We start from the raw sequence: 15,774 nt of genomic DNA, 5'->3' as shown, positions 1-15,774 counted from the left end.
GAGCAGAGTTTACCGCAACAAATATAAAACCAGTTCTTCTTCATGTGCATTGGCTTCCAGGATGTATGTTTCCAGGATGCATGTTATGTGTTCTCAAGTTGCAGTGCTGGTTTTTACTACGAAAGCCCCCAAATGGCTTGATTCTGCAGTACCTGAAGTATTTAGGGCTCAGGGGTACAACATTAGAAATAATAGATCAGTATACAACGTTAGAAATAATAACAAATGTATAATTAATTAACACTAATAAAAACATTAACATTAAAACCATCTCAAAGCAATACAATAAAATATTTAACACAACCTAGTGCAGTCAATGCTGTCTCGTTTTCGGTGTAGCCTCTACCTATATCAACCTGCCTTGTGTTCAGTGTGCAACATGGGACTCTTGTTATCCAAGATTAGGCTGATGAAGACTCACTGGAGGGATCTTTCAACTGCTATTCCTAAGCTGTGAAACTCCTTCCCACATGAAATACAATTGGTGTTTATAGGCTTTCCAGTACGAATTGACAGTGTGTTTATTTCCAAAATCCTTTGAATGGCATTTAATGAAGTTTGTCTTAGCAAAGTTTTCAGTGGTGTGTATTACTCTTACTGTACTTGCATATGTTTATCATTCTTAGATGTCTCAAGTCTCTCTTGAGGGGCAGAAGAGTAGTTTTCAATAAATTATCGCCTCTTAAGCTGTTCATCTGAATTTGGGAGTAAATTATTGATGCTTTTTATAGTTTTGTATCTTCACTTACAACGTATATATAATTGCTTAGAAAGTAGGCCATATGCATGGTCTAAATCAGGGGTAGTCAAACTGCGGCCCTCCAGATGTCCATGAACTACAATTCCCAGGAGCCCCTGCCAGCGAATGCTGGCAGGGGGCTCCTGGGAATTGTAGTCCATGGACATCTGGAGGGCCACCGTTTGACTACCCCTGGTCTAAATGTACATGTCACCATTTCGCCCCCTCACCTAGCTGCTAACTTATTCCAGCTGCTAGTTTAGTATATTTAATGTACATCTTTGACATGGAAAAGCTCTATGTCATTGCCTTGATTGTCTGTTTCTGAATTAAAAACTGAACTCAAAGACTGCTGTGAGAGCAGAATCACATTTCCTGGAAACAAGAGGTGTCTTGGGGATCTCGCACATCAGTATGCTTCCCCCAAAGGCTGACTAATCAAATGTTTCACACACAACAGTTAAATAGCATTGCCCCTATATCTGACATAGTCATATTCTGTCTTCTTATGCAGTCCCACATTGGGAACTGCACTTGTGCAAGGCTGTCCACAGACCATTTTTACTAGCTAAAAAGCTCTAAAGGAGGGCAGTTTCCATTCCATCATGGATTTGGGAAAGTTGAATAAATGTTTGAAAGTTTCATATCTCTAGTCATCACTCATATAGATGTTACTGTTGTTTTTGGCAATTTGACCTGATGACCCTGCCACAGTTCTGAGAGTGGTTTTATATATTCTTCCCAACTGTATTCTGCATGATCGTGCCAATTCTGGGGTTTCTCAAAACCTGAAGAATGTTTCAGGGTTTTCTCAATGGTAAAAAAGTTGAGAAAGGCTGCCTTAGTGGTTGTGTTACTTAGAAAAACTTTTCCCTACCTTGACAGTTGGTTACTGGTGGGCTGAGGCTTTGCATACTCAGATCCAGAGGGTCCTGACTTTGTTCACTAGTTTGGGGCTGTTGATTATACTACCTAAGTCCCATTTAACTTATTCACAAATGGTAGATTTTATAGGGGTAGTCTTGGACTGGAATGGACCTTTTTTTGTCTTCGGGCAGAGTCAGGTCACCTTCCTTTGGAACTGATGGCAATCAGTTTAGACCACCCAGCACCTACTAGGGCTCATTGCTTCCACCACAGCAGTGGCTCCCTGTGTTAGGCTACATATGCGGGAAATTCAACTATGGTTTCTTAGGAAATATAGTCAATCTAGGCATACCCCCTTCTATCACTTTTCTATTTCTAAGATCGTCATGCAGTCCATCTAGACCTTGAATTATTCCTCAGTGGTCTTTGCCTGTAGTCCTGGTAGCTCTTCTAAAGTCCTCATTTGAGTCTTTGACTTCTTGCAGCTTAGCCTTCCTTGCCATGAAGGTGACTTTCATGGTAGCTATTGAATCAGACAGTCTTTTTCTGGGAAGGTCATACTATAGCCTAGATTGGAGTTCCTCCCTAAGGTTGTTTCCAGTTTTAATTTGGTCTAACAGGTTGTCCTACTGTTTTCCCTTAACCCTTTTTTACCAGCAGAGATAAAGTTACACTTGTTTGATGTAAAAAGGATTATCTTTATCAGATACATAGAATGGGACTATTTAGGAAGTCTAGATGCCTGTTTGTGTGTTATTGGGTGCCGAGGAAAGGTTGAGCAGCCTTTGCCAGTCATTTGTTCATTGAGTAGTTTAATCCATCCAAGCTACCTACTGTGTGCCTCATCTGCCTTGTCCATTGGGTGTCAATGCACATTCCATGAGGTCGCAATGTGCTTTGGCTGCCTTCCACCGGAGAATCTCTCTATGGGAGATTTGTATAGCAACAACCTAGGCTTCAGAAGACACGTTCATCAGGCATTATGCCACTGATCTTCATGCATGGAAGGAGTCAGTTTGGAAAGGCTGTTTTGCACTCTTCATTCCAATAGGCATTCATTGTAACTCCTGGTATGCTGCTTGTTAATGTCCCAATGTGGGACTGCACAAGAAGACAGTCGAAGAGAACAGGGTTGCACTTAGCTGTAACTTTTGTTTCTCTATGTCTTCTGTGCAGACATGCATTCCCTCCCTCTCACCTCACTATGAGCTCTTCTGATCTGGTTGTTTTGAGTGGTTCCTGGGCTCATGTTTGTATACTGATCCATGGGAACTTGTGGCAGCTGGTTGAAACTAGGGGAAAGGGGTATCCCACCCAAGGAAGATGTTTGGCTAATGGGAAAACTGTTGCATGTAAAGTTCCTTTGGGTTAGGACGTCCCCTTTAGAGCTAGCAAAAATTGCTCTGCAGCGAGCCTGTGGAAGTGCAGTTCCCAATGAGTGCCTACACAGAAGATGCCAATGAACAATTGCAGGTAAGTACAACCTACCATATTTGCCGGCGTATAAGACGACTGGGCATATAAGACGACCCCCCAACATTTCCGCTCAAAATATAGAGTTTGTCACTATTGTACAGCCGCAGCACAACTGCAGCGCCTCCGGCCTGCCCCTACATCTCCCTGTGACTGACACTAGTGTGCAAGTGCGCATGTGCGAGCTCTGCGTAGACAAAGGGCGGGCCGGAGCGCCGCTGCTTCCCGCCAAACAGAATGGGACGGTCATGTCGAAATGGCTGGCACCCCTGTCTTGCTGCTGATGCTTGCCGCAGCAACGCTGATGACCCGCCGTGCTGGATACCACGCAATGCTGGATGGAATGTAGAATGAGGTGGGCGGGCATCAGGAGGCCGCTATGGACAATGGGTGGGCATTGGGAGGCCACTATGGGCACCGGGCGAGCATCAGGAGGCCACTATGGACAGCTATGTCTATCCCAACTGAAGTGCACCCGGCGTATAGGACGACCCCCCCACTTGGAGGCATGTTTTTCAGGGGGGGAAAGTAGTCTTATACACCAGCAAATACTGTAGTTTCCTTTTTTGGTCTTTTCTGCTTTTACTCTTTTAACATCCGCGTTTTGACATCCCACTTCCAAGCCCAGCTGTCCATTGACTTGTCCAAGAAGAGATGCTAAGCTCAGATTCTTACGCATCTCCCAGGGGTATCACATGAATACATAGCACTTATTGGTCTGTCAAGGTCAGGATTGCCAGACTGGCAGTAGTTATCCAGAATCTAGCACAGAGGCCTTTCAGATCACATACTGCCTGATCCTTTAAAAAAAAAAAAAAACTGGAAATTCTGGAGATTGAACCTGTGACTTTCTGCATGCAAAGCAGATGGTGGTGTCACTGAGTGAATACTTTCATGACTGCCCTGACATAAAGAAAAGGGTGTAAATCAACTGAGCGATGGGGAGGATTCCTGCTTTTCCCCACTAGTGAACCAGCTGTCAGCCTTGGATATATACTTTTGGGAGGAGTTTGGATTGCACAGAGTTCTTAGGACTGTGTCATGCCCCAACCAAAGCTGCTACGGCCCGAAGACGTGCTGATGTCCAAGTCAGAGCCAGTTGCCTCACTTTCTGGACCAGCATGTCAGGATGTGAACTCCAAGGTCAAACAGTTTGTATAGGATCAGGCCCCACTGGAACCAGAGGATCCGGTGCTGCCAGGTCCTAGCTGTGAGCCTCACCTGCCCAGTATACTAACAGTAACAGAACCCACCTTGCTGTCTACTTCCAATCCTGAGGGATCCCCAGAGCAGCAGCGGTCCAGGTAATCTGGCCTGACAGCATGCCTGTGGAGTGCACAACTAGCAGCCCACAGTCAGGCTAGATGGAACACAGCTGAAGATCCTCCCTCTGACAAGGCTGAACCCAGCTGATGGCCCTTGGGGCTCAATGAGAAAGAGTGGTAAAGCTGCATTTAAAGGGCAATGGGTCTCTAGGCTCCTTGTAGGTGCAACATGTGCATTCCCTGCCTGTCCACCTGGATTCCGGATTCCCATCTTGCTATGGTGAAGCTCTGCCAGCTTGAAGTCCTGGGCTGCAACCTCAACTTGCCTTTCAGATCTGCGACTCTCTCCCCCTCCAGTAACCTGAGTCCTGTGTCCTTATCCTGCAACCCAAACTTAACCTGCTTCAGGGTCCCACCCTTCAGCTGCCTAGCTGGGAGAACAGACTCCTGATAATGACTCCTGGCTTGTGTGAACCTTGACTCTGGCTTCTGAACCTATTTGTTTGCTACCGGCTTAACTACAGGCTATACACAGTCTTGCTCTCTGGGGTTCTCCAGTCACGGTTGTGGGCAGCAGGGTGGCATAGACTCCTTCGGTGGGCTGTTCAGGTGAAAAAGGTGCAGCACAGCTTTTAAAACCTTTCAGTACTTTTGCCTGAGACAGAGGTCTGTGCAATTTTAGAACTTTGCTGCCTGATGAGCACAGGTAATCAGTAGAATCTAGTGCAGCTTGGTCATTGGGGGAGGGAAGGGCAACAAGGAAGCCCCTTCTGTTGTGTCATTACTCTGGCTGTACATGTTTCTCATACTCTTTGTATCACCAGCATTTCCTTCTGTGAGGCACATGTCTGAGTTGGGCTGCACCACCACAGTCAACAGAAGGAAGGATGAACTTGCTTTGACCTTGGAGCTCCCAGATGGCTGTTTCCTCGATGGTATAGAAAGGCACAGAGATCAGGGGAAACGGCTGCTGCCCAAGGATTGAAGCGGTGTATGGGGGTGGACTTGCTGGAAGCCGCAAGCCAGAAAGCTCATTCTTACATTGGCAACTTCAGCTGTTTCCTACTGTGTCTGAGGCTCAGTACTGATATTGCTGGGAAACCAACAAAACGCTTGAGATGAGCCCGCTTGGTGTAGTGGTTAGGAGCGCCGACTTTTAATCTGGTGAGCCAGGTTCGATTCCATTCTTCCCCACACCCAGCTGGGTGACCTTGGGCTCACCACAGTTCTGATAAAGCCGTTCTGACCCAGCAGTGATATCAGGGCTCTCTCAGCCTCACCCACCTCACAGGTTTTCTGTTATGGGGAAAGGGAAGGGAAGGGGGATTGTAAGCCGTTTTGAGGCTCCTCCTGGTAGAGAAAAGCGGCATATAAGAACCTTCTTCTACCATTATCTACTTGATGCAATGCTACGGTCCTTGAACCCTCCGTTGGTGAGCCAGAAAAGTTGTGTTTTGTATGGATAGGATTTTGAACACTGCAGATAAATTGAAACTAAATTTGTTAGGTGCGAAGTCGTGTCCGACCCATCGCGACCCCATGGACAATGATCCTCCAGGCCTTCCTGTCCTCTACCATTCTCCGGAGTCGATTTAAGTTTGCACCTACTGCTTCAGGGACTCCATCCAGCCACCTCATTCTCTGCCGTCCCCTTCTTCTTTTGCCCTCAATCGCTCCCAGCATTAGGCTCCTTCTCCAGGGAGTCCTTCCTTCTCATGAGGTGGCCAAAGTATTTGAGTTTCATCTTCAGGATCTGGCCTTCTAAGGAGCAGGCAGGGCTGATCTTCTCTAAATAGTGCATTGAATTATGAATCCCAGTATGTGTGTATTAGTTCATGGCTAGTTATGCACTTATTTTATGTTGTAATTTTGGCTTATATGTAGCATGCAGCTTCATTTCCATGTAAGTTTTACACTGAAAGCCAGGTGTAGATTCTCTGTGGTGGAAAAGATGCATCCAATCTCTGTCATCTGAATTCAGTCAGTTCAAAGATGCAGACTACATACTTAATCTGCCAAAGGCTTTTTGAACGATGTCCAAATTGCCTGCAGTAGAATAGAGTCCAGTACTGCTCAGAGACCAACAAGATGTTGGGGATATAAGATTTTGAGAGTCAAGGCTCCCTACATCTGATGAAAGGAGCTTTGACTCTCGAAAGCTTAAATCTTGTTGGTCTGTGGTGGATTGTGTCCCATATTAGCGTGGGTATCATTTAGCTTCTTTGCCTAAGGTATGAAAGTATCCTGGAGTACGTCTGGCTCAGTGGCTATCAAGAGGCAGGTAACTGTTGTTCAATTCCTAAGAACACATCCCTTCCCTGCCTTCCATGTTGGCAATGAGTAATCAGTTTGCAAAGTCCCTTAAGAAAAATGTGTGATGGCTAGCAGCAGCTATGAGATTTAGAATCATAGAATCATAGAGTTGGAAGGGGCCATACAGGCCATCAACCCCCTGCTCAACGCATTTACTAATATGACTATGCTAGACTTGGAGAAAGAGCTACTTGGAATTCCATAGCAAGTCAGCCTTTGCATTAATGCTGTTTGTAAGTCTTATTCATCGCCATCCAAAATATCATGATACAGCAAGCAGCAAGCTTTTGGGTTCTCCAGAGCTCTTTATCAAGATGGCTGTTTAGTACAAAACTGGAGGTGGCAAGGAAGCTGGGGGGGGTATTTCATGGTATGGTGGAAAGGCTTGACATTCACAGCTTGTAGAGTCTTACATTATTTAATTATTTATATACCGCCCTCCCTTGTGGCTCAGGGAAATTTCATGAAAAACAGTACATTGCAAATAAACAATAAGAACTTGCATCAAATATAAAAGTTTACAAAAAATCAACATTCACCGACAGGCCAGTTTACTCTTTTTATGCACTGTGGCTTCTGTTCTTTCCTGAGTGCTGATTGATCATGCGGTTCCATGGCAAATCAAAGACTAGCAATAGTTTATCCTAACATAAGCATTAGTGTATCAGATCTTGATTCAGGGTGCATGATACATCTTTACCCAGTAGGGCTATGCGGTATTGATTGGATTGGGCGAGGAAGAGCTTTAGGTGCTAATGTATAACATTAAGGACAACACTTAGCCTAATGTGGTTCATGGATTCTTCTATAATTGCCCTAGTGTAAATGATCTGGAGCTTATAATCAATCTCAAGTCAGATTGTTAGTGGGAGGGTAGAAGGGATTGTTTCCCTTTTTTGCGAGCCCAGGGAAATGTTGATTACCACGTTAGGGTAAGGAGGTAAATTTCTTCCAGGCCAGGGATTCTGTTTGTTTGTTTGTTTTGGGGGGTCACTGTGGGTGGGCAGGTAGTTGTGAGTTTCCTGCATTCTGAAAGGGGTTGGGCTAGATGGCCCTCAAGATGCCTTCCAACTCTATGAATCTATTAATATTGCTTTGGTCCTCTATGGTGAGCAGGGGTGGGAATATCTAGTAGGGGAGGATGGTGAGAATTTATGTTTTAGCAGGAGGAAACTAGATGGCAGGTGGCAAGAACGTCAAGAAAGACAAGGTTGTTTGTTCTTATGGGGAGAGGTGTTGCAGTGGTCAGACAAAGTTGTTGGATGAAGCAGCAGCAAGAGATTTCCATGCAGCTGTAAGACTCCATTAGGCGCTAAGTCTCTGCTAGAACTTCAGTGTTGAGATTTGACTGCCACACAATCAAGGGAGATGTGGGAAGATTGGAGATAATGCTGTGGGCAATGTCTGATGATGCCAGGGGACTGGGAGGAAGATCTGTTGAACAGCAGCTGAAATGCAGAAGTAGAGCTTGTCTCCCTTTTCTCTTAAGTGGAGAGAGAGCCCTAATATGGTATACGTTGTCCACAGTGTATAAGAAACTCACTGTCTAATTCTGGTATTAACAGTTTGATTTGTTCCCCAAACTCTCTTCTTTTCCTCTAATCTATCTGAGGTGGTGGTGGATGCTTTGAACAGGTTGTGAAGGTATGAGTGGTGGATGAAGCTAGTAAATAGACGCTGAGTCGAGTTTCTTTTAGCACTCTTATTTTGTGTCCATAGCACTCTAATTTATGTTGTTCCATCAAACATAAAGGTTTTGTGAGAGAGACTGCTTGGCAAATGGGACATCAAGACAGAGGGATAACAAACCCATGATGAAGTGTGATCTGATCCTCCATATCCAAGTCCAGCTCTGTCCCATGGAACATCCAGTCAGTGCTCAAAATGACTTTCAACAAAAAAAAGTGGATTGTGTGGGATGAACTATAATGCCTTTGAAGACAGATAAATGTTGCCAGCTTTTGTTGGCAATAAACTCCAGACCGCACTGCTTTTGTTTTAGCGTGTTCTTGTGATCAAGGGGCAAAGTTTGCTTGATGCTTTTTAGGGTCCTATCCTTCAGCCTCTAGGTAGATTCTCCCAGAACTTCATAATGAATGGAGACATGTTTTCCTGAGCCAGTGTGAACGGAGAAGAGAGAGGTGAGAAGGGGACAGCTAGAAATAATTTCAGTTCCTAGATCAAAGCAACACCATTTTAGGTTCCTGTTTTTTCAGCCATGTGAAACTTTATCCCTGATGGGTCTGCTGATTTTTCCTGTCTTGTGTTTGTTTCTGTTTTGCAGTATCAACCAGACTCTCCCAAGTGTCATCTCCCCAGCCAGGCTGTCCATCTCCTTCTATTCCACCAGGTAAAGTCATCTCATCATCTCAGAAGCACAGCAAAAAAGCCCTCAAGCAGGTAAGTGGAACCTCATATTGCCAGAAGAGAGGGCCTGGGTTGATTGCATCATCTCTGAGCTGAATAGCTCCTGCCTCTCTTAGGCCTTCTCCATTTGCTTTCCGATCCTATTTATGTTATTGCTTTATGATTAAGGTAACTGTATCTAGAGGAAAGACTTCTCAGTTGTGTGGCCTAGTCCTAACCTAATGCTTTTTTTAGAATCACTTGACCTGGGTTTTCACTCTTGGAAAACAAAACAGTAGCTCTCATCCAGATTGCTTGCTTGCTGTGTTTCCTATACATGATTTGTGTGATCTGGTCTCTCTTCTCCTTTTTCCTGCTCTAAATGGTTACCCAAGTCATCTTTGTAATACGAGTCACAGCTGTTCCTGGGTCCAGTGGAAACAGCTGAGAAACCCTTTCCTTGTATCAGTTCTGTTGGAATATGGCAGAAGGAGGAAAGAGTAAACTATTTTTAATACAATATTGAACAACATCAGATAATCCAGCTATGTACTATTTATTAATCAATGAAATAATAATACAGACTAATCGGAACTTGTGTTGTTTAAAGAAAAAAGATAAGCATCTCACCAAATACTTTGTTTCCTTCAAAAGAATTGGGTGTGTGGAATTTCATGTTTGGATTCATTATAGAAGTGCTAGATCACATAGTTCATGTGGGGTAGCAGAGAGAGAGAGAAAGAGAGAGATTGTACCATGTCCACAGACATCTTGAGAAATTCCTTGGTAATCCCCTGCCTAATCTGCTGGCCGTTCTTCTCTGATTAAACATTAATAGTGAGTGAATGAAACTTGACCTTATCTTCAGCTTGACCATCAACCAAATCTGAAACCCCATCTGGCTTGAAGCAGTGCTGTGATGCATAATCACATAAAAATTATTTTGCACGTTGCAGAGACACAGTTTCATCATACACTTTTAACAGCTTATTAAGCACAAGAAAAGAGAGGTCGGCACAGGCATTTCAAAGGTTACCCTGCTGTGGTTGCTGCCACCTCTTTGCCTGGTGTGGGGGGAGCTGTTGGCTCACATTTGTGTCCATCTCTTGATCCTCCTCCTCCTCCCTAGGCTCTGAAGCAGAAGCAGCGGAAGCAGCAGCAGTGCCGAGCCAGCTTGCCGGTCTCCTCCAGCCACCTCCTCCTGCAGCAGCACACAAAGGCTGTCAGCCACTCTGTTCCTGTGAAACCTGGTATGAAACAACACAATGATCCTGCAGGACAGCAGGCTCCTTGCTTGCTTAATCTGAACAGTACTTAAACAATACTTAATGATGCTTGGGGGTAACAGTGTGAGAGCTTTTGAAGTTCTGGCCCCACTGGTGGACCTCCTTATGGCACTTGGGTTTTGGCCATGGACCCCTGGAGCTCCTCAGGAGCGCTAAAGGGGGTCCACGGGAGCTCTGAAGTAGTGTTGTATGGAGGGATCGAGGTTGTTTTCTCAGCTCCTACTCTTCTTTCTGGCTTACATGAGGCAGAGCCACCATAGTAGTAGTAAAGGTAGGGGGAAGGAACAAAAGGTGGGCTAAGGGTGCAAGTAGTGATGTCATTTCTGGGGGTGTAGTGGGGGTGTGGCCAGCTGACATCACTTCCAGGGCTCCTCGAGGTCTGAAAAATTATTTCAGGGGCTCTTCCATGGTCAAAAGCTTGAAAAAGGCTGAGACAGGCCATTGGCCTGATCCAACATGGCTTCTCTTATGTTCTTATGACTGGCCCCTTGCCTTTATCAGGGAGGAGTAGTCCTGCGAAAGCCATCTTTAAATGGAAAATGTGGAGGAGAATATTGAGGGAGAGTAGTGAGGGATGTACCTAGTGAGGGATGTATTAGTTGCCTAGTGAGGGATGTATTAGTTGCATCTGCAGCTGTGATTCTGAAGTGCATCTTGATTAAGTGGTTCACTGAAGACATTTTTCCTCCTCACAGACACATAGCAAATGGTTCCCATTGAAGCATATACTCCAGGAAACCCTGAAGCTGGATTTTTCCATTATGTGGGGGGGGGGGGGTTCTATCCATAAGGAGAAACTATCCCACTCATGATCTCTTCCAAGAATAATTGCACAAACAGCCATTGCTGATATAACATTAACCACAATTGTGCACGTGTGGGGAACAAGAGACATTCCTGTGGAAATGTGTTGTTCCCCTCTTAAATTAAATGTGTTCTAAGTATATGCTTTGTTTGGGTGTTTATACCCCAATTTTTCTCCTCACTATTGACTCAAAGCAGCTTATAAAAATGGAAACATGTAATTTAAACAAAGAAGGAAAAACAAATAAATGCTGCACATTTGACTGGTCCTGCGCTTACTGAGCCAGCTCACCTGGGGCCAAGAATCTTCCCCTTTCAGACATGCCAGGGCTGCAACAGGGATTGCAAAAATGTGAGTGAATAGTGATGAGCAGAGGTGGGGACGTAATTGACATTTTCATCTCTGTAGGAAACAGGTAATGCCAGTCAGAAGGACTGTTGCTTGGGAAGGTCTGGATCCATTGGTGGTGGGTGGACTAGAGTTGGCATTTGCACAGCAAATGGACACTCGTGGACCCAGCTGGTGAGAGGTCCAGGAAGATGAGGATATGCAAAAAGGCACTGCTGTGGTGCTGCAACAGCACTTCTGGGTGCAAACCCAGAAGTGATGTCATTGTACCAGTGCAGCACGCTAGGATTCCCCTGGATCCCCATGGTTTTAGCACAGAGTTTGTGGAAAATCAATCCTAGAGCGTTGCAGAGACAGCACTTTCAGGTTCACATCGAAAATGCCACTGCGTCATCCTTTCTCCCCCTCCCTCCCCCTTTTCCCATGCCATTCTCCCAAGTGACAGTGGACACTTAGGGCTGCTGAACATCTTCCACCATAGTGGGAGGCTTGGCAACACCCAGCTTTGCTTCCTGGCAGTGATTACAAGTGGCTTCTGCCAGCTACATCTGGTTCACTGGTGCTTTACTCTGCTGAAGAGAAGCGGTATGGGGCCTTTATGGCTTGATATTTTGATTACATATTATAAGCTCCCTTGAGCCATGGGGAAAGCAGGGACATAAACATTCATTCCATAGGACAGCAGCACTTTGCTGAGTGAGCAACGTTGGGCATCCAGAGATGCCTCTGCAAGAAAATAGTTCATAGCTATCTATTATTCCTCGATGTTGGCTGTGACTCTACGTTCCCATTCTATCACTAGTACTCCCAATGGCTATCATATTGAAACGTAACCTTTTCGAGAAACAGTGAAGATTGGGCACTGAATTGCTAAAGCCAGGCAGGTTTTTCTGTGTGTTTTCATCACTACACTCAAATTTTAGATTAACTCGCATACTGAACTGGTGATGGTAGTGTCTAGAATCTTGATGAAATCAGAGTCCAGTAGTACCATTAAGACCAACAAAGATTTATTCAAGGCGTGAGCTTTTGAGTGCAGGCACCCTTCGTCATACTAAGAACTGACCATCTTAAGAGTAGGAATATTGATGGTCAGTTTTGTTGATCTTTGGTTACAGGTGCTGGCCAAGTCAGTTTCTATTTCTCTTGCTTTTCAGCCTGGGAAGGGAAGCAATCCGATGGACACTCGAGTAGTCCCCAGAATTCGACTTCTAGTTCATCGCCCTCCATTAAAGTCGAACCCTCCCTCCCAGTCCTGGGGAAGAAGCCATTCCAGAGATCTGAGCGGCTCCATGCAAGTAAGACAACAGTTTCCCTTACAGCATTGTCCTGCTGAAGACCAGTGATAAGACGGGGAGTAGGGATGGAGTAAGGAAGGTATAGGAATGAAGTCCTTTCAGACTGGTCTGACACACAGTAGCATAAAACAGAGAAGGCAAAATGGCTGGATTCTTCCCCCCTGAGGTTGCTGCTGCCTTCTTCTTGGCAGTACTTGGCCTTACGTGGTACTTGTAAGATGCTTCTTGGAGTTCTTTGGATCCCTTATGAGTCTCTGCTTCTCTATATATTTTCTGCATTAGCTTCATTGGACGTTCTTACATTTATAGCTACGAGAGCATACTTTTACACATGTTTGTAGGATTGTAAATACTGTAACACAATGTCAGCTTTGCGTTCTTGAAATCCTCCCCCTCCAGTTGCCTTCCATGAAGAGCTGAAATATACTCAAAAGCTCCAGACATAAACTTATTTCTTGGTGCGCTTCAGTAAATAGCTTTTGAAGACCTTTTTGAAATTTTGAAATCCAAATAGGATTGTTGATTTAGGAAACTGGTACTTCCTCTTCTCTTTAGAAGTGTTCCCTTTTCCTCTAAGCACAATTGAATTGTTGTTGGTGCCGCAGATAGAACTGTTCACTTTTCCATTGAAGAAAGTCCTTGGAGCAGTAACAGGAATGCATTTGGGAGTCAGACAAGTATAGAAGAATCATGGCTTACATATAAAGAATTATTGGTAGAATTGGCGGAAGATGGAAAGATAGAATTTAAACTAAAATCTTTAACTAAAGGAAGAAGGCAAATTAAAAGATTGGTGGTTGTATGCTCAATTAAGGGACAGATTTGTTAAAGGCAAAGTAAACATGTTATTGTTAACCCAACTACTGAAAAAAAGAACATTTGATAAGTAGAGTATATGAAGAATGCTTAAATTTCAACACTGAGAAGGAGATTATTAAGGAGTTTATGTTAACTTGGGAATGTGGGACATGAAATTCAGTTTGAAGAATGGCAATTTGTTTGGAAGAAAGGTTCTATATTTTCTAATAGTTACTATGTAAAAGAAAAAATATATAAAATTCGCTACAGATGGTATTGAGTACCATTTAAGATCTAAAAAATGGCCAGGAAAAACACAAATAGATATTGGAAATGCCAGAAACAACTAGGCACATTCTGTCACCAGTGGTGGAGCTGTCAAAAAGCAAAACATTTTTGGAGGGATATCCACAAGGAAATTTAAAAAATGGGTTAAAAGATTAAGTTTAGACCAGAATTAATTGAATTTTAGAGAATTCATTGAAGAAAGATATTGGGAAAATGTTCAGATATTTTTCTACCACGAGAATTATACGGACTTAAACAGAAATTTACGAGTGGCAATATAAATCTATGGAGTTGGCTAGTTCGCTAAATTAACCAGTCATCTTGAAGAAAATTGGATCACAGATTTTGACATGGAGTGGAGATCATAGAAGATATATGTTGAATAAAGGTTCAAAACAAAAATATAATTATGAATGTTTGATAAGGTTGGTTCTATGGCCTGTAGAATAAGGTATTATTCAATATTTATATGATGCAATAGAAGATAGTTTATAAGATAAAGGTTAAGAATTACTTCTCTGTAAGGAAAACTGGAAGAAGTCACTTGTGAATTATATTACCTACTTTTTCCTTTCATTATTTCTTTTCTTGGTGTAGTGGTTAGGAGTGTGGACTTATAATCTGGTGAGCCGAGTTTCATTCCCCACTCCTCTTCCACATGCAGCCAGCTGGCTTACCTTGGGCTTACCACAGCCCTGATAAAGCTGTTCTGAGCACTAATAACAGGGCTTTCTCAGCCTTACCTACCTCACAGGGTGTCTGTTGTGGGGAGAGGAAAAGGAAGTCAATTGTAAGCCGCTTTGAGACTCCTTCTGGTAGAGAAAAGCAGCGCATAAGAACCAACTCTTCTTTTTCATATTTGTATTTTTCATTAATCTGTAATTCTAATGCAACTCTTGGATAAATAAAATTATTTAATTTTTCAAAAAATAATGCATTAGGGGGGAAAAGTAGCTTCCCTAAGCAGCTGTTTTCCAGTGCAATATATTGCCTAAGGAAGGGTCTTAAGAGTCAATGTCATGTAGAGTTGTAGAGTATCAGACCAGGATCTAGGAAGCCCAGGTTCAAGTACCCATTTGGCCACTGTATCTCACTGGTTGACCTTGGGCCAGTCATTCCCCCTCAGCCTGGCCTCCTTCACTGGGTTGTTGTGCAGATAAAGAGGAGGAGAGAATTAAATGCACTCCTCTGAGCTTTTTGAAAAATGGATGTGCTCAAAGAAGGCAGAGGAAAGGGTGAAAGGACCTTGAATGTGAAGCCCAGGCTAAAGACAGTGAAGCCCGGAGCATGCTGCAGGCAGCCACTGAGTACAAGACATCAGGAGAGTAGGGGGGTAGATTTTGCCTCCTGCCTCGCTAGCAGCTTGGCAGAGGATGAAGCTGCCTAGAGCGGTTGTAGCAGATGTGCCTGGGCACAAAGCTAGTTTCCAGACGGTGCCCAAAAGTCACTCCCAAGCTGAAGCCTTAGAGGAGGCAGTTGGATCCTGCTCTCCTGATTTTACCAGGGAGCCTTCCTGCAAGAGCAGCCTATCCAAAGTTGTGTCTTTGCCAATGTTGACAGATGGCCCTTCTGCCTCTCCCCTCAGGGCAGCTGAAGAGGACAAAATGTGCTGAAATTGATGTGGAGACCCCAGATTCCATCCTGGTGAATACCAACCTGCGGGCCCTGATCACCAAGCTCACATTCTCTCTTCTGCCAGCTGACTGTCAGCAGCGGCTGCTCCTTCTGCTCCCTGAAGTGGACAGGCAGGTACGTCTCCTGGGCAGGGGGGGGGGGGACACAGAAGGCTAAGGAGCAATGATGGCACACAAAGATCGGGGACTCTTAGAGGCTCATGTGGCCAGACACCACAAAATGCACTTGGAGAAGATCGGCTTCTCCATCTAACAGACAAGTTGATTGAGGGAAGCTACATTTAGATCTCTTTTCCCTATTCCTCCCCTACCCA

General features: G+C 44.3%; 1 protein-coding gene across 2 annotated transcripts in view; it reads left to right on the top strand.

Moving 5' to 3' along the window:
* Positions 1–15,774, top strand: part of ASXL2 (ASXL transcriptional regulator 2) — an 81,808-nt gene that overhangs the window by 51,824 nt on the left and 14,210 nt on the right. For both annotated transcript variants that reach the window (XM_077330725.1, XM_077330718.1), the window contains 4 exons: positions 8,942–9,057; positions 10,133–10,253; positions 12,600–12,740; positions 15,412–15,575. In XM_077330725.1, coding sequence (XP_077186840.1) covers positions 8,942–9,057; positions 10,133–10,253; positions 12,600–12,740; positions 15,412–15,575 — 542 coding nt within the window. The remainder of the gene's footprint in view (positions 1–8,941; positions 9,058–10,132; positions 10,254–12,599; positions 12,741–15,411; positions 15,576–15,774) is intronic.

This window comes from Paroedura picta, chromosome 1, assembly GCF_049243985.1.
Source record: "Paroedura picta isolate Pp20150507F chromosome 1, Ppicta_v3.0, whole genome shotgun sequence".
Taxonomy (NCBI): domain Eukaryota; kingdom Metazoa; phylum Chordata; class Lepidosauria; order Squamata; family Gekkonidae; genus Paroedura; species Paroedura picta.
The sequence above is the reverse complement of the archived record's forward strand: the minus strand, read 5'-3'. Positions and strand labels throughout refer to the sequence as shown.